We start from the raw sequence: 24,794 nt of genomic DNA, 5'->3' as shown, positions 1-24,794 counted from the left end.
AAAAGCGTCTGCTAAATGCTGTAAATGTAAATCTAAGTGACTTCTAAGATCCAGCTTTGTTTAAAGTGTGTCTGTGGGACTTTGCATTGGACAAGAAGGCCTGGCTGGCAACCAACTCATCTAGTCATGTCTTAATGGAAATCCCCTTGTGCAAAGCAGCGCAGTCATGCAGAAACAGGAGAGAACCTTTCTGAGATTGTTTGCCTCAAAGCAGGTCATTTATTTAATATAATTAATTTCATGCACCTGTTCGTTATGGTTGTGTTTGTTTGTTTAGGATTTTAACGTCATGTTTTACACTTTGGTTACATTCATGACAGGAACGGTAGTTACTCATTACACAAGATTCATCAGTTCACAAGGTTATATCGAACACAGTCATGGACAATTTAGTTTCTCCAATTTACCTCACTTGCACGTCTTTGGACTGTGGGAGGAAACCGGAGCACCCGGAGGAAACCCATGCAGACACGGAGAGAACATGCAAACTCCACACAGAAAGGACCCGGACCGCCCCACCTGGGGATCGAACCCGGGACCTTCTTGCTGTGAGGTGACACTAAGCCACCGCGCCCCCCCCCCAGTTATGGTTGTGGCTGAAACAACTGAACCCAATAGACTGGAGTGGTGTCCACATAATTTTGGCTATGCAGTGTACATTTTTAAGAAAACAGGGTGACATCTGGGTGGAAAGCCAGAACCAATCTACTTAAGGCTTAAAGCTTCCTTTAATTGTTCCTTACAGAGCAAAACTAAAACTTCAAACATACACATTTATCAACTACAGTTAGGGTAAAAAAGGGAAACTGTCCTTTAGATTTTTCCAAAATAAAGATGTAAATATTTTTCCACACTGAAACAGACTGTGAGTGAGTGGGTAACATACCGAGGTAAGTGGCGATGTAGTAGTAAAGTTCATCCCGATCTTTTGTGTTGTAGAACTTCAGGTAGATGTCAGAACACAGATCATTTTCTGTACAAAACACCTCCAGCCCCTGACACACATGCACATATATCACAATTGCGCCATTATTAGGTTGCAACACCTTTGACGGACTTTTTTCTATTTTCGCTTTCCTGTCTTAGTTTCATTTCTTGTCATTTATTTGGTAAGCAGATCATTTTTTAAAACAAGACATGAAAGTTCTATACTTGCAAATAGTGTTTGCACCTGATTTGAGGGCAAATCCAAAATTCCATATAAACAGAAGGGGACAGTCAATACAGAGGTTCTCTGAAAATTTACTTTTTGCTAATCAGAAAACGAAAAAGAGTTATTTTTTAGGGCTCACGTCAGTCACAAGCCCTTAGTCATCCTAAAAACTGAATCTTATAATAATAATTATAATATTCTTACTATGAAATGCTGTATTTGTTTTTTACCAGACGTAGTAAAACCTTTGTCCTAAAAAAGTTCCAGTGATCACTTTCCCACACTTGTTGCAAATATGCTTCTTTAATATTGTGTCACAAGAAGTTATTTTATCTATGCTTCAAGTCATCCTCAACTATTCAGATTTTTAATGCAAAAGTCAGACGCACGGCACTGCCACAGTACAGGTCAGAAACTCTTCAGACACACTTAATCATGTCTTTGAAGTGTCTTGCAATACACAAAACACAATTCTTTTTGTTAGAAATACTCAGTACCTTAGGTATTAATAGATGAGATAAAAAACAGTGTAGCAGAGAGCCTAGGAAGCAAACCAGTAAGTTTTTAATGCCACTTTGAGGCATCCTGAGAGAGAGACATTAGGGTGAGCATGAAACATATACAATTATATCACTGATAAAGATCTTTTTTTCTATGGAAAGGGTTTTTGGTGGTAAATAAGGGCATTTTTTAAAGTGTGGAGATTATACAAGATCATTTAGTTTTAAAAATACCCAAATGTGACAGTTCCCCTTTAAGCCTGAGTGCGACCAGCTAGCTAAATTAATTTACACTTGAAAAAACTGGAGTAATCAAGGTGGTACTTTGTATCTTAATTACATTATTATGTTTTAAAACATGTGATGATTTCCTAATGTATCATAATGTATTTTTAATAATAGTGCAAAAATATCTATCTAGAGGCAGAAATGACTCACCAGTGGTCTCAGGCCATGTCTTCTTTTGTAGATGCGCCGGACGCTGTGGAGTCCAATCTGCACCGCTGAATCCTGTTTTACACACACCAATAGTGAAAAAAGTTAACTTTCAGTCCCCTGTACCTCACGAGCTATACAGATAAGTGATGCTACATTAGGAACTCACAGGGTAGCCATTCAGCGGCTGGAAGTAGAGACTGTGGTCAGTGATGCAGACATGGCCGGGGTTGGTTACCAGAGGAGACACCATCTCAGCCTCACACTCCATATGCGGCTGCTCGGTCACACTCTGAAAGCTACACACATACACATAAAAAGCTTCACAGCCAAGAACTTCTGCCAGCCATGTAAGCTTCAGTCTTTTTGCTTTATTTCCGTCCAAGCTGGCTGTTTGACCACCTACACCCGCTTAATCTTTCTATTTGGTTAGAATGCTTTAAACCAATCAGACTGTCAGAAATAACCACATTATCCATCCCTAGCTTCACCAAGTGGCACAAACTCTGACTGCCTTAAGGGATGTCTTAAATGAGCAGTTGGTTGTTGACTAATCAAGCTCCGTAAATTTATGTGTAAAGTTTTTTTAAAATGAATTATTATTTTTAATTCAAAGCAACATAAAGTGACATTTAATTGTACGTCTTTTTATCTTACCATATTTTACCCTGCTCAAGATACAGATGTTAATAATCAACTGGTTAACGATAAAAATCAAGCAAGCCATTGATTGATTAATGCTGTCGGTTAAAACAGTAATTTTAAATTAATTTCTTTGATTGTTACCTGTGATAGCTACACTAATGCTGTCATTGCTGTAATGCTTCATTATATCAGCTGCATCTTTTTCTCATTACGACAAGTATGTTTATTTAGCAGGCATTTGGGTGGAGCAGCGGTCTGTTACACAGCTGTGTCACCTGAGTGCCTGGCAGATCCTATCGGCCGGGCGTATACACAGACATAATAGGCTATGTCTGAGGGGGTGGCCAAAGTCCTGCGATCAATTGGTGACCTGTCCAAGATATTTCTGTCTTGCGCCGTGTTTCCACTTATCAGCTTTTACATTTATTTTGCGCTTAAATTATTGTAAGATGACGAGCCCATTTCTGATTCAACAGTGTTTAGTGCACAAACATCAACATCAGCGCATTGGTTGTTGATTGAAGCACATGGATATTTTACCATCAATTAATTCATTAGTATCTGAATCACGAGCGTTAATTACACATGACTGCTCACCTGTTCTTATCGAAAGATGTTCTAGCCAACCTGGACTGCAAGTTAGCAGCAATCTAGAAAGATTACACATGTATTAATTAGGACAGGAATAAATAAATATGCAACAATCACTGGCAAAATCAACAGGACTAAATGTTTGTGTACAAACCATGGCGGTCTGGTCACCGAGCTTGTCCAGACAAGACGCTCTGTGTAACTGCAAAATGTAAAGAAACAGATCAGGCAAATAGTTGCTATTATGCTTTATTAAATACTAAAGCGGCAAGAACTGTAATGAAAACCTGCAGCAATGTCTGAACGACGTCTTCAGTTTTCCTAGGCATCTCCAGTTGGAACATGATGTTTCTTTCACCCTAGTGAGCAGAATTTAAAATTAAGAGTAAACAGATCATGTGGGATGAAAAGCTAAATCAGAAATCAGAAATAGACATCACGATTATCTGTTTCTTTAAAAAAAAAACAGACTTGATGATAAACAACATGGGTTGGGAATCTATCAATGTAGAAAGCACTGCGGTACAAACATGTTACAGAAAGTCTTTCTATTGATTCATATTTAATTTTAGTAAGCACTTCACTGCATATCATCAGTTGTTTGCTTAAACCTGGTAGAAATTTGTAGAAACCTGGTAGTCACTGTACAACACGCTAGCACACCAGTGCTAAGATCTTGAGCTCTCAAGTTTGAGTCTTAGCACTGCTTTCAAACACAGACACAAGATTGGCATCGTCTGTAGAGGGTGGGACAATAGTTGAAACAGGGTTCCTTGTCGTTGGGGCAAGTACGGCCTCTGCCGACACGTCGAGGACCCTGCACGTAAAGCGGCTGATCACTACACTCGAATACTACACTCTGAGAGACCACACCCATGGTAGGTAAAAACAAGCGGTCAGCAGCTGCACACATGTTGGAGGGGGCACGTGACAGCCTCGGCCCTCTTCAGTCAGGGTTGGGGGTGGCGGTAGCACAGAGACAGTCATGACCTAAGCTCAAATAGGTCATGCCTGGATTGGATGAAAGAAACAAGAGAAGCCAATCCTCCTGCTGTGTGTTTTAGGAGGTCTACTAAAAGTTTTATTTATTTATTCATTCATTTATTTGTTGTTTAACCCATGTTAAATACACATTGGTCATTCTCATGGCAAGATAGGTACCTAGATTATATACAGGTTATTTATTCATGTTCTTTGTCTAGTGTCCTTTCTGTGTTTAGTTCTAGATGTGTAGTATCTTTGACGTTCTATGTTATATTTTGTGCACTTTGTTAATAAATGTTCAGTGGTTATTTGTGTATTACAGTGGTCACATATTGGTGAGCTCCCTTCACCAGGTGTGTATGTGTTAGGCGAGAGTGCCCAATACGACATCTGGTATATGTCGTCTGTTCCGATCTCTTTACTAAAAGAGCACCTTAAATAAATGGACAGAAGCTTCCGTTGTGTATTATGTCTCATTCAGCCTGACAAGTATGCAATAAAGGAGACGATCAGAAAGGGCAACAACAAAAATATCCTCTTACCCTTTCATATTTGTATGGAGCAACAACATTCGCCTCCTTAATGAAATAAACCTGAAAATGATGTAAAAAGAAGAAAGACAAATGTAGTATATTAAGTATATCTTATATTAACATGTGAACATATGTTACATTTACTTATAAGTGCTGCAAAAGAAATTTGAACTGCCCCTTTTATTTGTTTTTTTCTGTGTACACACACACACACACACACACACACACTCACCTGCTTGGTTTCCACAAGTAAAGATGCAGGTTTTGTTCTACATAAGAATGAGGAAATGAAAAAGGGAAAGAAAAGTTCAGAATAAATTCATGTAATGTCTAAATATGGAAACATGTAAAAGACAAGAGTATCAGAACATTTTTTAGCCCTAATCAAATCAGGGTGTTCAAATAGTGCAGCAGTAAAACATGCTAGCCCACCAGTGCTGAGATCTCAAGCATGTGAGTTTGAATCTCAGCTCTGCTATCGGCCATCCGAGTACCTACACACAGACATAATTGGCTAATGTCTGCTGCAGAGACGATTGACTAACATCTGCTGGGTGGAAGGGCCGAAGGGGTTTCTCATCACTGCTAAAATTACAGCCTCGATGGCACGTGTCAGAGATAAGATACAAAGGAGAGCAGTGCGTGACTCTACACACTCCCTGTGTGAACCTGCCTCGTACAAGTGAAATGAAGCTGCTGGGGGTGAATGTTAGGAAGGGGTCAGCAGCACTGGAGGAGAGGTATAACCACGGTGATTGAATTAAACTAGAATGGGAATACGCATAAATAGAATAAAAAACTATTTGCTTTTTCTTCACTTATGAATTTATTCACTTTTATCTCCCAATCTAGTCATTTCCAGTTCCTAATTGTGAGGAGAGCCAGATCACTACACTCCCCTCGGTCATGTGTCCATTCTGAGGCCGCTTCTTATCACCGGCCAGTGGTGAGTTCCCTGACAGAGCCACACTAAGCTCCAAGTGAACCCCCCTCCACCACTCCAGTGGCGGAAATCGCATATCATTTTCATTTCATTTTCATTTTCAGCATTTAGCAGACGCTTTTATCCAAAGCGACTTACACAATGATCTGAACACGATGAGCAGTTGAGGGTTAAGGGCCTTGCTCAGGGACCCAACAGTGGCAACTTGGTGGTGGCGGGTCTTGAACCGGCAACCTTCTGTTTACTAGTCCAGTACCTTAACCACTGAGCTATCACTGCCATATCACAGTGAAATGAGACACATACCCTCCCTTCCCTCTGCTGAGATCACATACTATGCAGTGGTGTGTTAGATCGCTGTGCCACCTGAGCGCCACATTATTTTTTTTTTTGGTTTATGTTCAAAGTAACCTGAAACAGCACACTAGGCAGAATCGTAACAGCCTAATTCAAAGCTTATTTGATTGCCATGGGGATCAGCTGGGCACAGTTACAGATTTATGTCCTCCTGCCTTGCCACTCGTGGCTATCAGTTTCTTTTAACTGACTCACTGAGTGATACTTTGCTCCAAAAGGAAGTGTTTCTACTTATGACGGTTTCTTCCTCACAGATTTGCCAGCTGTATTTCATTTATTACTCTGTGTGTTCCTGTTCTTTTGGCCACTGCTTTTATTGACCCATTATTACTTTTGTTTGTGGATATCCTGCAAATTTTGGAAATGGGTTAATTTCAAATTCTTGCAGGTGTGGAACTACACCTGGTGCTCCAGAAGCAAGGCACGATCCCATTACAGGGCCTAAACGTTAACAGCAAAGTTCACTCTAAGCATGAATCTAATTTAAAAGTGCATTTGTAGTTCTGGCAAATGTGCATGGACTGTCTCACTCTTTAAAAGGGTTGCTCTCGTTCTCCTCCACTCCCTCTATCCGTCTGCAGTCTTTCAGTGGGATCTGTGAGGAAAGCAGTCGGTCAGATTATTTCTGCCAGGACTTGTAATATGAGAGGGTTAGAAGCTGAAAGCATGATGATAGTTTTACCTTTAGAATAGGCTCATTCATGTCATCTGGCTCAAAAATGATCGATTTAGAGCAAATTTTTAGTGACCCCCGAACATTTCTGGAAAAAAGACAACAAAGGAAACAAAGACAAATGATATATTAAGCATTTAAGATGAATTAAATTGTTTTATTAGAGCAGATACACAAATAGACAGCTGCTGTTTCTACTTAATCTAAATCGTCATCACAGTGGGTTCAGACTACCCAGAACCAGTGGTTAGAAGGCCAGAAACACACCTACAAGGACACCAATCCATCTTATGATATTACATTAAACACTCTCTCAATCACACCTGTGACATTAATTGCGTAATTGCAACCATGTTGAGCTAATTCTGTTTATTTGAGATTACTGCAACTAATCAGGTTAGGTTTCCTGACCTTAGCTAACAGACCACTGTTCCATGCACTATTTCCTGAAGGACAATTGTTTGTACAGATGACCTTAAGTTTTTTATGACTTTACGATATGCTTTCTGAGATCTATACAGGGCTTACTAAACGTTCCTATTGTAATCTTTGCGACTCCAGCACTAATTATATGGGCACCGATTAAATCAGCAGCTGTGGTCAATCATATTCACTAACAAGGTATTCAAAGCCCATTCCACAAAACTAAACAACATGAAAAAACATTGTGCATGAAAAAAGCTCTATTCTCTATACTGTACTCCTCAACCAGCACTAACAGGTTAGGTGTTCCTAATAAAAAAGGCCAGTAAGTATACAAATCCCAACAACACTGCTGCACCTCCTACACTCATACCTACACAACCCACTACCATGCTATGTTTTCTGCAGTGTCACTGCAGTGCTGAAAATGGTCCTCCATTCAAACTTCATCTGGCTTCATGGGGTTAATATATAAGTTTTAAAAGGTTGACAAAGTGTACAATGTGACATCTGGGCTACACACAGTAATGGTCTACCCACAGACTTCATCTGTATGCAAGACATAGTTCTTAAATAACAAATGAATGTACAGTATATACCAGATGGATGGTTCTTTGCATGTGTGAGTCGAACTCTGGCTCAAATACTGATGCTTCACCCCAAAGATCATGGTCAAGTGTAACAGTTTACTAAAGTACTGTGGGTTTAGACACACTTTTTTTTAGTAGTGTTTTGAATCTTGAGTCAAGTCTTAATCTTGAGTAATACCACAAATTGAACATAATATACAGCACACACAGCAGAACCTGATATTTCAAACAGTCCAAGCAAAAGTCACTTTAGTTTAATTAATCGAACATCTCTTCTGGCTGGTCTACCAAAAGAGCGTAGCCTCATACTGCAACTACACCAAAAAGTGTGACAAAATCAAAGGTGAGCAGCCATTTCCTTTATGTATGTGCGAACCATTTTCTCAGTGATGGCGGCAAGCAATACAGAGACAGAGCAACTTATGACATTTAAATAAAGATTTCCGTCAGCTGTGCTATCCACTGGCCGGGTGCCTGCACAGACACATGATTAGCTGTAAGAGGAGGGACAACAGCAGGACCAAGGTTGCAATAGGATTGGAATACATTGGGTGAAAGAGGGAAACTATTTTGTTTTGTTTCCTTCATTTTATACAATTTAGCTATGATGCAGTATAATAACAAATCCCAGTGATTAATGTCCCAAGAGCATTGTTTTCTTTCCACATTTAGCTCGGTTTTACTGCTGCTTGGCACATATAAATAAAACACTTTTCTACTGAAGTTTTTCTACATTACATTTACATCTTCGGCATTTAGCAGACATCTTTATCCAAAGTAACTTACATTACAGTTACAGTATACAGTCTGAGCAACTGAGAGTTAACGGCCTTGCTCAAGGGCCCAACAGCAGCAACTTAGCAGTGGTGGGGCTTGAACCAGCAACCTTTGGATTACTAGTCCTGTGCCTTAACCACTAGGCTACGGCTTGTTCCTTAGCTACAAAGTTTTAATGCAAGCTAACATGAAAAGGTGTTATAATTTTGGTCAAAAGCATTGTCTAGTCAGCATCTAGACAAAGTTAACTATAGCAGCCGCTCTTACCCCGTACAAAAGAGAAACCATGAGCAACATCACATCACCTGCTAGTGTGAATGCAGAGTAATATTTTCCCACAGTTACTTAAGTCTGCATGATTATTAGTCACTATTAGTCAGACTTGCTGGCTAAATTAAAGTACTGATGGTATAAAACCTAGCTAAGAAAACGGGACGGACTGAGCCAGTGTTTGATATTGTGTGGCAAGAAAATGATTGATGATATTTTGTTAATACTGCCATGTCACAATTATTCGACCCTTAAATAATATTGCTGATATTAAAACCTAGTGCTAGTCTGTAAGACCTAATGTTGGGTTACAACATGACTGAACTCAATAATCACCCTTAATTTAAGGTGATGGTTTCCAAGAGATTTCCAAGACTTGAAACATTCTAAAAGAAAGCATTTGGAGTATTGTCCAGAAGTTCCAAACTCATGGTGCAGCAGTAGGCCTGCACAGCCATAAAAAAACAAACAAACTTGTTACTGCAAAAGACTTAAAGGATGACCTGAAAAAAGCTGGGACAAATGAGTCAGTGGCAACCACAACATAGATTTCACAAGATTAAGATTTGCTCTCAGGCGAGATTTGCAGCATTCAGTACTTTCACTTGAGGACAAAACGTGTCAAAACTGCTTTCTGCTGGTTGTGGCACTAAGCAGCAAGCTTAAAAACACTACACAGTATTGACAGTTCATTCACATGCAGTTTTGAATAAAATGTATTGTAGTTAAAAAAAAGTTCTGTCAGTAGTCAACATTTGGAGATTAAAAAAAGATTAAAACCCAACATAAGACTGAAGTAGGTTTATAAAATGGTATTGTTTCATTAAGCTAAGGGTGAATTAAATCATATTGTGGTAGCTTAGTGGTTAATATTCTGGACTAGTAATCAGAAGGTGGCCGGTTCAAGCTCCAGCACACTGTTGGACCCCTGAGCAAGCCCCATAACCCTGAATTGCTAAAAATGTATTTTGTTGGCACCTAGGTGGCGCAGCGGGATATTGCGTTGCCACCGGTCGGCTGGGCGCCATCTAGCGGGCATAGTTGGCGGTGCTTGCGGCAGATACTAATTGGCCACCGTATCTGCAGAGTGGGGGCCGGACTATGTGTGGGTGGGTGGGTGGGTCTTCATACGCTGTGTAAGGACCCTGATTGGCAGAAGAGACACCTGTGCAGAATGCACGGACGAGAAGAGGAGGGCTGTACACATGTCGAAAGAGGCGTAAACAGCGACGTGCTCTCCTGGCATCTCTCAACATTAAGTTGCTTTGGATAGAAGCATCTGCTTAATGCGATAAATGTAAATGCAAACTGTGAAACAGTAAGAATCAGTTTCCCCTCCCCGAAAGGCAGGAAACACCCTAGACAGGTCGATAGTCCATCACAGGGCAAACACACAGACACACATTCACTCATACGCTTACATCTAGGAGAACTTTAGCATCTGGGAGTGAGAGGAAACTGGAGCTCCCAGATGAAACCCACACAGACACTGGGAGAACAAGCAAAATGTTCTGGCCTCTGTGGTGAAATTAAACCTTGGTGATAATTGGACAAGGTTTTAAATGATTGGACAATGATGCAAAGCACACTTTAAAAACCAACCAAAGCAATTCATTGTAACTAAATACAGCTTTATAAGAAACATTCACTGGCCATTTTATGAGCCACATCTATGATCATACATACTGTTTGGGTATACCATTACTGACTGTATTCCCATCTGTTTGTATAATCATCTGCGTACTTTGCCACCCCACCATCCATCCATTAATGAAATGGGACCCCATAGAACCCCACAGACCAGATGGAATTTGAGTTGACCACTCTCAGACACTAACAAAGTAATGACAAGACCATGCATTGTTCTGGCAGGAGTGTTTCAGACATAGCACTGTTGAGGTTCCTTAATACTGTTTACACCTACTGGCCTCTTTATTATGAACACATATGAACCCTTTTTTAAGTGTACATTGTAGGTACATTGTAGGGCATACAGTTTATGCACAATGTGTGTTCATTTGCCTTTAGTCCTTTATCAGTGGACACTTACTGATCATATTACGCTGTTGGCTCTATATTTTAGTTCAAGCATTAGTCCCCTCCTAGTTTTGACACTGATGTGTTAAAAAATTCAGATAACACTGCTGCACCTGATACACTATACCAGTGCAACACACTTCGCAATGTCATGACGATGACAGGGTCATTGCAATGCTGAAAATGAGCCACTACTCAAGTAACATCTGGTCAGTGGGGATTGTGTTAGAGGGTGACGGTGCAAAGCAAAAAGATGGACAGTCAGTAACTTTATACTTTATACAGACAGTGCATATGTATGTTGGGTGTAGCTCATAAATTGGCAGACAAATGTACATTCAGATCAGGTGTTTCTAATAAAGTGTGTGGTGAGTGTATGCTAAGCAAATGCAGACACAGCTCATACGTAATACGATCACGGTGAAATGCTGAATTGAGAAGAACCGGACTTCCGAATGATGACTTTAAAAAGAACTGTGCTTTGGGACTGAAAAGAATAGGGACTGGAGTGGACACAGACAGCAAAATTAGCGGTGAACTCGCCACACACACAAAAAAAATTAAATCATGTTTTTGAAAATGGATGAACTGTGATCTGAAATTTCTCACCATTTAAAAATAGGAGCACATGTTCAGCTATAAAAAACATTATTACATACTGCTGAGTTTAACAGTAGCTTGACATTTACATAATGTTCTTGCTTATTGCTGCCAGCCTATCACACATCTTATACAAAGCTCACCTGTCTGGAAGTGCAGTCATACGATATGCAGTATGTTGTTCAAAGTAGTATTCCTCAAGATCCAGCAACAACAATGAGAACCTAAAAAAAAAAGAGAAATATATTGTAACACTTTCAATTTATAGACATTACTTTAGCTGCCAGATGTTGAGCTCTACACAGTCCCCGCATACATATTTTAGTATACACCTTTTACCTATTAACGTACATGTACTGCTTTTACACAGCACATACCTAGATATCGAGGACCTCTTTATTACCTAAATACATTGACATTAGGATAGTCAACGAGTAAATGGTTAACCAATTATTTTACATTTACATTTTCGGCATTTAGCAGACGCCTTTATCCAAAGCAACTTACATTACAGTTACATTATACAGTCTGAGCAATTGAGGGTTAAGGGCCTTGCTCAAGGGCCCAACAGCAGCAACCTGGCAGTGGTGGGGCTTGAACCAGTGACATTTTGATTACTAGTCCTGTACCTTAACCACTCGGCTACGGCTTGCCCCACTGTTTGATTAACGCTGTTGGTCAAAAATGTAATTTGAATTCATTTTCAAAAGTGACCTACTAAAAAAATGACAAATGGCAGCTGGAATAAAACAAACAGTGAAGATGGTTCAAAACAAAAAATTTGGTGGAAGGATCCGTGATGATCTGGGGCTGCTTTAGCAAGGCTTGAATCATGCAGATTTTCTTTGTGAAAGGCACGAATCAAGATCATCATGCTTTTGCTCTGACATTACTCCCCAACTTTGAGGATTGGTTATTTCAGCAAATGTCACACAGACAGGCCGATCTAGGTGTGTTTGGACAACCACCAAATCAAGACCAGCATAATATTTAGACCTGAAACACATTGAAAAGCTCTGGAATGTGATCAAGAGGAAGGTGTGATGCCACAAGTCATCAAACAACTATGTAACTTGAACATTTAGCAGTGATATTATTTTTTCCAGAGCTGTATGTACTGAAACTGAACTAAATAAAAACAAACTTGCTTTCCCATAGTTTGTAATTCAAAACTAAATGCTAAAAACAACTTTAATGACTGACTTTTACGCAGCTCTGTTATCTAAAAATGAAAACAAATGCTGAGAAAAGGCTTGTATGCAGCGAACATAGTCAAATTAGCCTAGTAAACATAAAATGACTTAGAGACACAGAACATTTTAAGTACATTTACTGTATAATTTGGGCTAAGTTGGACTCTGGACAGAGCAGTTTATCTTATTCGGCCTGTAAACATGTGATGCAGCTCTAGCGAGTGTCATGACATACAGGAAGCACTTGGACCACATACAGCTCTATTGTATAGTAACTTTACAATCAGACCATATTCCCACACATACACAAATACACTCTGACTGTGATCAATCAAGGTAAACCCAACACACACACACACACAGTAAAGTAGTTACCTCTCTTTAGAGCGTTCCTTTCTTCTGATAAAAGCCATTGTGCATCTGATTCAGTCCTGGACGCAGAATTACTTTAACAAAGACTAAACTGAAAGATCTAGCTGAATATCATGCCTGTGCATTACAGTTCATAACACAATACTGATCCAACCTTTAACAGCTTTGTTTTCTTTCCCTTTCTCCGTTCTGTGACGCGTATGTCAGCACACAGACGCGCACGCGCATTTCGCCGCGATCGCGCAAGGCACGTGTCAGTAGGAGTCAATTCTTTGAGTCGACACTTTTAGTTGAGCGTTAGAGTCGATTCACTTATGCGACTCAATTTGATAAAACTACTAACCGACGTATTAGGAACATTGTTCAAAGGAATATAATATCTAAACCAGCTGCAGTATTCTTTTGGAATAACTTATATTATGATATAGATTGGAAAACAACATGGCTTTTACCAAATAATTTTTTATCACAAGTAAGGTAAGGGAAGTAACTCTAAGGATTCTGCATAGATGTTACCCAATCAATAAAAAAGATACAAATACTGAATGTTTATTTTGTCACAAATATGAAGCATCCCTTACTCACTTATTTTGGGATTGCTCATTTTGCTCAAATTTTTGGACTGATTTAAATAATTTTATTAATAGAAAAATTAGCTGTAACTTTCAATTGAAAACTGAATTTATTCTGTTTGGAATAACTAAAAGTGACATATTGAATTCAGATGAGACTTATATTGTCAACCTTCTCTTAATATTATCCAAATATCACATTCATTGTTGTAAATTTATGAATAATAGACCAAATTTCAACACTTTTAAGGCATCTTTTATATCGTACATTAATACGTTAAAACTCTGTAAAAAAAGTTTCTCTATCCCTTAAGGTTTTTTAAAAAAATCATTAAATGGTATTATCTATAAACTCCTGCTTTAGCTAATTTTATTTATAGCTTATTTCACTTCTATTTCTACAAAGCGGATTCCAAAAAAGTTGGGACACTAAACAAATTGTGAATAAAAACTGAATGCAATGATGAGGAGATGGCAAATGTCAATATTTTATTCGTAATAGAACATAGATGACAGATCAAAAGTTTAATCTGAGTAAATGTAACATTTTAAAGGAAAAATATGTTGATTCAAAATTTCACAGTGTCAACAAATCCCAAAACAGTTGGGACAAGTAGCAATAAGTGGCTGGAAAAAGGAAATTGAGCATATAACGAACAGCTGGAAGACCAATTAACACTAATTAGGTCAATTGACAACATGATTGGGTATAAAAAGAGCTTCTCAGAGTGTCAGTGTCTCTCAGAAGCCAAGATGGTAAGAGGATCACCAATTCCACCATTGTTGCGCAAAAAGATAGTGCAGCAATACCAGAATGGTGTTACCCAGCGTAAAATAGCAAAGACTTTTAAGTTATCATCATCAACCGTGCATAACATCATCAAAAGATTCAGAGAATCTGGAACAATCGCTGTGCGTAAGGGTCAAGGCCGTAAAACTCTACTGGATGCTCGTGATCTCCGGGCCCTTAAACGTCACTGCACCTCAAACAGGAATGCCACTGTCAAGGAAATAACAGAATGGGCTCAGGAATACTTCCAGAAAGCATTGTCAGTGAACACAATCCACCGTGCCATCCGCCGTTGCCAGCTGAAACTCTACAGTGCAAAGAGGAAGCCATTTCTAAGCAAGCTCCACAAGCTCAGATGTTTGCACTGGGCCAGGGGTTATTTAAAATGGAGTGTGGCAAAATGGAAGACTGTTCTGTGGTCAGATGAGTCACGATTTGAAGTTCTTTATGGAACACTGGGACGCCATGTCATCCGGACCAGAGGGGACAAGGATAACCCAAGTTGTTATCAACGCTCCGTTCAGAAGCCTGCATCACTGATGGTATGGGGTTGCATGAGTGCTTGTGGCATGGGCAGCTTGCATGTCTGGAAAGGCACCATTAATGCAGAGAACTATGTTCAGGTTCTAGAACAACATATGCTCCCATCTAGACGTCATCTCTTTCAGGGAAGACCCTGCATTTTTCAACAAGATAATGCCAGACCACATTCTGCAGCAATCACAACATCATGGCTACGTAGGAGAAGGATCCGGGTACTGAAATGGCCAGCCTGCAGTCCAGATCTTTCACTTATAGAGAACATTTGGCGCATCATAAAGAGGAAGGTGCGACAAAGAAGGCCCAAGACGATTGAACAGTTAGAGGCCTGTATTAGACATGAATGGGAGAGCATTCCTATTTCTAAACTTGAGAAACTGGTCTCCTCTGTCCCCAGACGTCTGTTGAGTGTTGTAAGAAGAAGGGGGGATGCCACACAGTGGTAAAAATGGCCTTGTCCCAACTTTTTTGGGATTTGTTGATGCCATGAAATTTTGAAACAACATATTTTTCCCTTAAAATGATACATTCTCTCAGTTTAAACTTTTGATCTGTGATTTGTGTTCTATTCTGAATAAAATATTAGATGTTGGCACCTCAACATCATTGCATTCAGTTTTTATTCACAATTTGTTTAGTGTCCCAACTTTTTTGGAATTCGGTTTGTATAACCTCGAGCAATTTTTAGTTAATAATTGTCTAATTTTCATTGTGCATGTTACATCTTGGCTGTGATTGATGTATTCAATAAAGTTCATTAAAAAAAAAAAAAAAAACATTTGCGACTCAATGGCAGCGGTTACAGAAATTGCGTGTGGACTGTCCCCAATCTGAGCCAATTGTTGCTCACACTTAAATGTTGTTTTAGAACTAGCATCAGTCTAAATAAAGTTTGGCATGCATCTGGTTAAACAAAAAGAAGAATAACACAAATGTAAGGCTAATACATAGACATATTTTACTGTATACATGTTCAGGGTCGTCAGCTGCCCACACCAACACATCTTCTTATGTAATTGCATAGTTGCTACTATGTGAGTTCTTTTTCAGTGTTATCTGTTTGCCAGGACCAACCCTGCCACAGAAGTTGAGAAGCTTGTGATGAAGGTGAGGAGCTTGTGATGAAGAAGCTGAGGCGATCGTGATGAAGAAGCTGAGGCGATCGTGATGAAGAAGCTGAGGAGCTCGTGATGAAGCTGAGGAGCTCGTGATGAAGCTGAGGAGCTCGTGATGAAGAAGCTGAGGCGCTCGTGATGAAGAAGCTGAGGAGCTCGTGATGAAGCTGAGGAGCAAGCAAGTTTGCGAGTAAATGCAGTATGTTGTATCTGAATTTATTTATTTTACTATATATATTATGTATCCATCCATCCATATATTTCTTTGTGTATCTGTTTCATTAGGTCATATGTGTTTTTGTGTGTTCTGTATTATGACTCTAGGAGCCGTTAGTTTGGCTTCGGGTCGTTTGTGGGGTTTTTTCTTGTCCCCCTGTTAAGCTCTAGGTATTGATGAAGCTGAGGAGCTCGTGATGAAGAAGCTGAGGAGCTCGTGATGAAGAAGCTGAGGAGCTCGTGATGAAGAAGCTGAGGAGCTCGTGATGAAGAAGCTGAGGAGCTCGTGATGAAGCTGAGGAGCTCGTCGTGAAGAAGCTGTGGAGCTCGTCGTGAAGAAGCTGAGGCGATCGTGATGAAGAAGCTGAGGAGCTCGTGATGAAGAAGCTGAGGAGCTCGTGATGAAGAAGCAGAGGAGCTTGTGATGAAGAAGCTGAGGAGCTCGTGATGAAGAAGCTGAGGAGCTCGTGATGAAGAAGCTGAGGAGCTCGTGATGAAGAAGCTGAGGAGCTCGTGATGAAGAAGCTGAGGAGCTCGTGATGAAGCTCGTTTTAGCTCGTTTTCTGCTCTTGCTCTCGTGGAAGGCGGTTGCATTTTCCCTCCTCCCTTATCTCTCCTGCTTGGCTTCTCCTGTATCGTCTTGTCTCGTCTACTCTACTCTACAGAGATTTTCTCAGCACAGCTCCTCAAAAAACAAATTATGGAATTGGTTAAATGGTCTCTGAATGCTATTGACACCATCTTCTCATCGAGAAGTTCGGGTTCGGGGGAACCCACATGCCCCGATGGAACGCAGATGGCAGGATACGCGACTGACTCGTGGGGGAAGTGGAGAGTCGTGTGCCTGGCACCTCTTTCGTTGGAGGACGTAGAGGATGTTTACCTATTCGGAACTTTAATTGTGGGGTTTCTGCTGATTGGTTTAGGCTTAGCCCTGCTGTATCGGGAAATTAAAAGTTGGGTCAGTTGTCAATGGTCCCAAGGAACTGCCCAATTTGATTGATATGGTGGGTAGAGCTGTTGGAACTCAGACTGTGGTTATTAATCGCAACATGGATTCCATTTTGGAGAAACTAACGGCTTTGCGAAATGAGACGGATCAGAGACGCATTAATTCCGTGAGTTCTTGTTAAATTTGTATTAGGGCTCAGACTAAACAACATGTCATTTCTGCTCTTGGCTCCCACTGTTATCATCAACGACCTTGGTGATAAGAAAATCCCTCCAGAGGATCTGCTGCGAAGTACCCTACCCTTCCTCCACTGGCTGGTTCATTCGGGGCAGTAAGAGCTGTCAACAACCATGTCATCGTGAACTTTGTACAGACTTTTTCTTGCTGCACGAATGACTGTCAGAACTTTACCAACCCAAAAACAACGTCTCCACTCTCTTAGCTTGATCCCACCAATACGGCAGGACGGGTCTGCAGTGTGCGCCTGCGTATGGCTGCAAATCGCTGAGGCTGCTTGTCGTAGCTGGTACCTTCCCTATCCCCTCACCCCCAAACCCGTGGCTCGTTGTGTGACTGTTATGTTCTTATGTTTACATGTGCTTGTGTGCTGTTAGGGGCTTTTTTTCATGTTACCACAGTGTGCTCCTCAGGGAGCACAATCTGGTTGCTAGTTTTTTTTTATCTCCTACTCTCCCAATGTATTACCATTTCTAACGATGCAAATTTCCCCATTGTGGGATTAATAAAGGATATCTTATCTTATCTTATGAAGAAGCTGAGGAGCTCGTGATGAAGAAGCTGAGGAGCTCGTCATGAAGCTGAGGAGCAAGCAAGTTTGCGAGTAAATGCAGTATGTTGTATCTGAATTTATTTATTTTACTATATATATTATGTATCCATCCATCCATATATTTCTTTGTGTATATCTGTTTCATTAGGTCATATGTGTTTCTGTATGTTCTGTATTATGACTCTAGGAGCCGTTAGTTTGGCTTCGGGTCGTTTTTGTGTTTTTTTTTGTCTTCCCCTGTTCTTAAGCTCTAGGTATTGATGAAGCTGAGGAGCTTGTGATGAAGAAGCTGAGGAGCTTGTGATGAAGAAGCTGAGGAGCAAGCAAGTCTGAATTCATTTATTTTACTATATACGTTTTGATTTATATTTATTTTGTATCCGTCCATATTTCTTCATGTAAGTTATGTATTTTTGTATTTTTTTATTTATATGTTGTATGTACAGTGTATCACAAAAGAGAGTACACCCCTCACATTTCTGCAGATATTTAAGTATATCTTTTCATGGGACAACACTGACAAAATGACACTGACACAATGAAAAGTAGTCTGTGTGCAGCTTATATAACAGTGTAAATGTATTCTTCCCTCAAAATAACTCAATATACAGCCATTAATGTCTAAACCACCGGCAACAAAAGTGAGTACACCCCTAAGAGACTACACCCCTAAATGTCCAAATTGAGCACTGCTTGTCATTTTCCCTCCAAAATGTCATGTGACTCGTTAGTGTTACTAGGTCTCAGGTGTGCATAGGGAGCAGGTGTGTTCAATTTAGTAGTACAGCTCTCACACTCTCTCATACTGGTCACTGAAAGTTCCAACATGGCACCTCATGGCAAAGAACTCTCTGAGGATCTTAAAAGACGAATTGTTGCGCTACATGAAGATGGCCAAGGCTACAAGAAGATTGCCAACACCCTGAAACTGAGCTGCAGCACAGTGGCCAAGATCATCCAGCGTTTTAAAAGAGCAGGGTCCACTCAGAACAGACCTCGCGTTGGTCGTCCAAAGAAGCTGAGTGCACGTGCTCAGCGTCACATCCAACTGCTGTCTTTGAAAGATAGGCGCAGGAGTGCTGTCAGCATTGCTGCAGAGATTGACAAGGTGGGGGGTCAGCCTGTCAGTGCTCAGACCATACGCCGCACACTACATCAAATTGGTCTGCATGGCTGTCACCCCAGAAGGAAGCCTCTTCTGAAGTCTCTACACAAGAAAGCCTGCAAACAGTTTGCTGAAGACATGTCAACAAAGGACATGGATTACTGGAACCATGTCCTATGGTCTGATGAGACCAAGATTAATTTGTTTGGTTCAGATGGTCTCAAGCATGTGTGGCGGCAATCAGGTGAGGAGTACAAAGATAAGTGTGTCATGCCTACAGTCAAGCATGGTGGTGGGAATGCCATGGTCTGGGGCTGCATGAGTGCAGCAGGTGTTGGGGAGTTACATTTCATTGAGGGACACATGAACTCCAATATGTACTGTGAAATACTGAAGCAGAGCATGATCCCCTCCCTCCGGAAACTGGGTCGCAGGGCAGTGTTCCAGCATGATAATGACCACAAACACACCTCCAAGACGACCACTGCTTTATTGAAGAGGCTGAGGGTAAAGGTGATGGACTGGCCAAGCATGTCTCCAGACCTAAACCCAATAGAACATCTTTGGGGCATCCTCAAGCGGAAGGTGGAGGAGCGCAAAGTCTCGAATATCCGCCAGCTCCGTGATGTCGTCATGGAGGAGTGGAAAAGCATTCCAGTGGCAACCTGTGAAGCTCTGGTAAACTCCATGCCCAGGAGAGTTAAGGCAGTTCTAGAAAATAATGGTGGCCACACAAAATATTGACACTTCAGGAACTTTCACTAAGGGGTGTACTCACTTTTGTTGCCGGTGGTTTAGACATTAATGGCTGTATATTGAGTTATTTTGAGGGAAGAATAAATTTATTGTGTCAAAGTGTCATTTTGTCAGTGTTGTCCCATGAAAAGATATACTGAAATATCTGCAGAAATGTGAGGGGTGTACTCACTTTTGTGATACACTGTATGTCTAAATGTGTGTATTTATATATATGGGTGTATTATATATGCGCACACGTTTATAACTCCGCCATTGCCGGTCCCAAGCCCGGATGAGAAAGGAGGAGGGTGGGCGCAGGGCTAGCAACCCGCCCCGTTAAAAAACAAACTGCTGTCTGCTCCAGGGGTGCCATACAATTGCTGACCCTGTGCTTGGACCCAAGTTTCCATGCAAGCTCCCCCCCCCGTGTTTGTTCTAATGAACTTATGCAAGCATGCTGAGAGGGTTCAGTGTGCCTCCTTTTAGTAGTGCATACATTAATTGTAGATCAAACTCAGAAGCTATTAAGCTTTTAAATGACACTGAGCATGTCTGAACACATAATGGCTTCTCAATGTTTGGTGAATGGTTAATAGGATTTAATCTGCAATTGCTTAACTGGCTTGTTTTGTCTCCAGGGTCCCCTTGTCAAGTTCACTGTCACTTGTAAGTAAAATTTTCTGCCCAGACTATTTAGCATTGACATGATGGATGTAACGTGCAGTACACGCTTTTGATGTTTGAAATTGTAGCTTGCTGCCTGTCCGTCTACTGGCTAGTTAACCTTAAAATGTGAAAATCTAGCTGTGTTGGTTTCATTGTAATAGGTTAGTATGTGGCCAGTATATTGAAAGCTGACATCGATTTTAGAAGCTAGCTAGTTAATGTTAGCTTACTTGGCTACAGCGGAGATTAGAATTTACCTCAGGGAAATGTTTGTGAGCATTTTTATTTATTTCCAATGTTTGTAACCATAGTTTTTTGTTATGTCTTTGCTACTTTTTTTTTTTTTAAACAGTCTGGAACCAACATGGTGCAGTATTTGCTGCAATAGGAACAGAGGAATCCATTCCTGTTTGTATTGTCCTTTGCAGCAGCGTCTCTTATTCAAGCATGTACAAATAATACGTGGGCTGCAATCAAAGAAATCCATGTAACTCTGAAAATGGTAACTTATTTAAAATTAGTTGTTTGTGTGTATCCATATACATTTAATAATAAAATAAGAACTCAAAACATGTGCTGACTTCTTATTATTGTTTTTGCTAGAAGTAGTAATAGCAGTATTAGTATAATTATTTTTATATCAGTAACAATGCATTGGTGTAAACAACTCAACATTTCATGGTGAAATTAACCCAGCATTGGGTAAAAAGAACCTTACCGTTGGCTTGTTAAAACATAAAATAAACCAAGTTAAGTTGTTTTCAGCCAAGCATTTTTTTAGTGTACCACTAAACCATCCCATCCCCATTGTTCAGAGATGTCTGGCATCTCTGTTGTATATTTTTCTTTATCATGCAGCACACGTTTTTAATGAAAATCAGGTCTGGATTGCAGGCAGATTACTCTCAAACTAGTGCAGAATGTGTCTTTGCCATTGCGTTGCTAAAAAAAAAAAAAGCTGGGATGCTCACTAGATGGCAGTATATGTTATTTAAAATGTGTATCTCACAGACACAAGCTAGACCTGGACGTAACTGCTGCATTACATTGTACTGTACTACTGTATTATAGTGTATTAAAATCTCTCCTCTTGTTCTGAGTGACGACCAGTTAGTACTGTGTTAAGGTGTTTTTGGCATACTGAACCAGTCAATTTGCCCTGCATATGTATAAAGTAAATTACAAATAATTTTTTTAGATGTATTTCTTGTATGTAGTCGTACACAGTCACGGACCTTCCTATGCTGGACCAGGGAACAGAGATCTTTAAGACCCTTCACTACTTCAGTAATCTTACAGCATGAAGAACCCCCTGGGCACACAGGAGAGCCCAGCTAGAATGTGCTGGGACCTGCTGGACTGTGAGCACAGGTTAAACCATGGTGAGAAATTACAGCATACATTTTATTAATGGCATAAAGTTACACCTTCAACTCCAGTAAATTTCATAAATCAGGATATGTACAGCTGCATAATAATTTCATTACGTTTAAAGGCTGTTAATGTAAAAAATTTACTATCTCTCAATCTTTTTGTATGTAACTTAAAAGGCTCGTATTGGATTGACTCGAATCTGGGCTGCACCTCTGATAGAATTGAAGTCACCTGCAACTTTACAGGAGGACAGACCTGCCTGAGACCCATCACTACATCCAAAGTAAGCTAAATAAAATGTGTCCACCTCAACAGTAATGTCAGTTTGCCTTCAACATGTGTGTTTGTGCTATTCTCTCTATTAACACAGATAGAAAAAATGTTGAGTATTGACATCCTTGCGATCATACCAAGAAACGCCCTGTGTACATCTCTGACTGTAAATAAGATGAAAAAAAAAAAGTAAAAGTGCAAACAAAAATCTGCCTATTTCTAAAACTTACCTCCACTTTTCTCTCAGATTACAGATGGCCGGTGGCATCGGACCCAGTTCCTTTTCCAGACGGACGATCCTACCCTGCTTCCAATAGTGGATGTTGTGAACCTCCCAAGCAAGAAACCTGGCTCTAATTATCACCTAAAGGATGGACCTGTGCTTTCTTTAAAGCACAGTCAAAAGAGAAATGGACATGAGAACTACAGCTTATTTTCTTAGAATGTTTCATCTCGTACTGCTCAGACTTGGACTGCAGATTCTTCATGAAGGAACCACAGAGCATTTTTCGAGAAAAAAAAAAACCAAGACTCTTATTGCTAGAAGCTCTGGTGACTAACAGCTTTTTTTCTCATTTGACTTTGTTGAGGATTGGTTGACAGACCAATAATTTTTTTTCTTATTGATGCTGTCTGCACAAGATTTTCTGTTTTAGTGTGAGAGGAAATGGAAGTTGAACATGGATTTGCATTTACAGTACTTATTTTGTATTGTTTTGTATTTATAGCTATTTGTATATTTGCGATGTGAGATCTCGTTATGTAAAAATAAATTGTATATTTGACGTTTGAAAGGAATGAAGGTTTACTGTCACTGGTATGGGTGTTTTCAGGTTTAATGCACGACTGTGTCCATGTGTGTGAATATGATCTGTAGTTCTTGTTAACATACTTGGTGGATTTTAAAATGTTTAAATACACACACCAAAGTGTATCACATCAGGTTTAGTTCACATTGATGGAGGTGGATTTATTTACACTTGAAAGTGTCAACCTCCAATCATGATTTATGATGCTTTTGGGAGCTTTTAAAATATACAATAATGTGTCTCCTGTGGTTGAGCTGCCAGTCAATGCCAGTTTGTACTTACATTTAACAAATGTCTATACATGAAGTGTGTTGTACTAAAGGAAATATTTTTGTATAAACTGAAAAATAAAAATTGTCCACGTATTTTCTACAATATTTGTTCCTTTTTTTTTTTTAAACATAACTTAGTCTGAATGCCACCAGAATTGCCTTTGACACAAACTAAGCTACAATGTTTAATACTGAAAAAAAGAATTCTATTCCTGTGGGTACTAAGGGCACCAGATACTGAGGGCACCAGGGACTAAGGTTCAATGTCCATATAGGTGATTTGATTTCCTCTTACAAACTACAAAAATAAATAAAACCCATAGCAGCTGTTACCCCTATGTGTGATTGAGAATGTTTTGATGTGTTAGTGCTTTGTCCTTATTGTTACTGTAATACATCCTAGATTTACTACAAGCCTGAATTTCTGTAGTAATAAACATAGATATGCAGGATCTCTACTTTTAGTTGAAATAACTCAAAACTTGAATATTTTTGGTTCCACTCAAAGTGTTAACACTGGTTTAATCCTGCTCTTCAGAGTAACATAATACTAAATGCAGTTTAGAGTAAATTATCTCTGGTATAATGTTTGCCCTTAGTGTTATTCCTAAATCTAAGTTGCATAATAGTGTTATTTTTTTTACTGTAATGTAATTCATGTCAAAAGCAAATAAACACGGTAATACAAATGACAGTACCAGCATTTATTTCCATAACAATAAATAAACACTGATGTATTGATTATAGGCAAGGTGAGCATTGGCACAGGATTGATAATGTTTTGCTCATGTGTGTTCAGTGTCACAATGACAAAGAACATGCTCATCAAATAGGGCAGTGTCATTCATTCCATATTACATTTGTATGTCAAAAGGCCTATGGCAGTGGTGTCCAAACTTTTTTCTAGGAGGGCCAGATTAGAAAATGTGAAAGGGCCCGAGGGCCAACAGTCCCTGATCTGTTAAACACGTGAAGTCACGAACAAGTTGACTCCGACCGCCTCTTTATATATGTATACAGTATATATACAGTATATATATATATATATATATTCAGTATATATACATATACAGTGGGGGAAATAAGTATTTGATCCCCTGCTGATTTTGTAAGTTTACCCCCTTACAAAGACTTGAACAGTCTATAATTTTTATGGAAGGTTTATTTTAACAGAGAGAGACAGAATATCAACAAAAAAAAACATTAAATAAAAGTTATAAATTAATTTGTATTTAATTAAGGGAAATAAGTATTTGATCCCCTACCAACCAGCAAGAATTCTGACCCCCACAGACCGGTTATGTGCCCATGAGGCACACAAATTAGTCCTGTCCCTGTATAAAAGACTCCTGTCACAGAATCAGTTTCTTCCGTTCAAATCTCTCGACCACCATGGGCAAGACCAAAGAGCTATCAAAGGACGTCAGGGACAAGATTGTAGACCTGCACAAGGCTGGAATGGGCTACAAGACCATCAGCAAGAAGCTTGGTGAGAAAGAGACCACT

General features: G+C 39.8%; 2 protein-coding genes across 2 annotated transcripts in view; one reads left to right on the top strand and one right to left on the bottom strand.

The window, feature by feature from the left end:
- Window positions 1-13,234, bottom strand: part of nsmaf (neutral sphingomyelinase (N-SMase) activation associated factor) — a 28,085-nt gene extending 14,851 nt beyond the window's left edge. Inside the window, exons 1-12 of the mRNA XM_062993119.1 lie at window positions 13,080-13,234; window positions 11,655-11,735; window positions 6,824-6,902; window positions 6,672-6,736; window positions 5,074-5,110; window positions 4,851-4,901; window positions 3,612-3,683; window positions 3,479-3,526; window positions 3,331-3,383; window positions 2,258-2,387; window positions 2,092-2,163; window positions 887-995 (exon numbers count right to left, since the gene is read on the bottom strand). Of these exons, the coding sequence (XP_062849189.1) occupies window positions 887-995; window positions 2,092-2,163; window positions 2,258-2,387; window positions 3,331-3,383; window positions 3,479-3,526; window positions 3,612-3,683; window positions 4,851-4,901; window positions 5,074-5,110; window positions 6,672-6,736; window positions 6,824-6,902; window positions 11,655-11,735; window positions 13,080-13,117 (835 nt within the window). The 5' untranslated portion in view covers window positions 13,118-13,234. The remainder of the gene's footprint in view (window positions 1-886; window positions 996-2,091; window positions 2,164-2,257; window positions 2,388-3,330; window positions 3,384-3,478; window positions 3,527-3,611; window positions 3,684-4,850; window positions 4,902-5,073; window positions 5,111-6,671; window positions 6,737-6,823; window positions 6,903-11,654; window positions 11,736-13,079) is intronic.
- A 7,628-nt stretch (window positions 13,235-20,862) lies between these two features.
- On the top strand, window positions 20,863-23,369 carry LOC134311484 (collagen alpha-1(XXVII) chain B-like). Its single transcript, XM_062993118.1, has 4 exons — window positions 20,863-21,062; window positions 21,778-21,942; window positions 22,111-22,217; window positions 22,455-23,369. Exons 2-4 carry the CDS (start codon window positions 21,861-21,863, stop codon window positions 22,647-22,649), a joined length of 384 nt encoding a protein of 127 aa, XP_062849188.1. The 5' UTR covers window positions 20,863-21,062; window positions 21,778-21,860; the 3' UTR covers window positions 22,650-23,369.
- The last annotated feature ends 1,425 nt before the right edge of the window (window positions 23,370-24,794 follow it).

This window comes from Trichomycterus rosablanca, chromosome 4 (genome assembly GCF_030014385.1).
Source record: "Trichomycterus rosablanca isolate fTriRos1 chromosome 4, fTriRos1.hap1, whole genome shotgun sequence".
Lineage (NCBI taxonomy): Eukaryota > Metazoa > Chordata > Actinopteri > Siluriformes > Trichomycteridae > Trichomycterus > Trichomycterus rosablanca.
The sequence above is the reverse complement of the archived record's forward strand: the minus strand, read 5'-3'. Positions and strand labels throughout refer to the sequence as shown.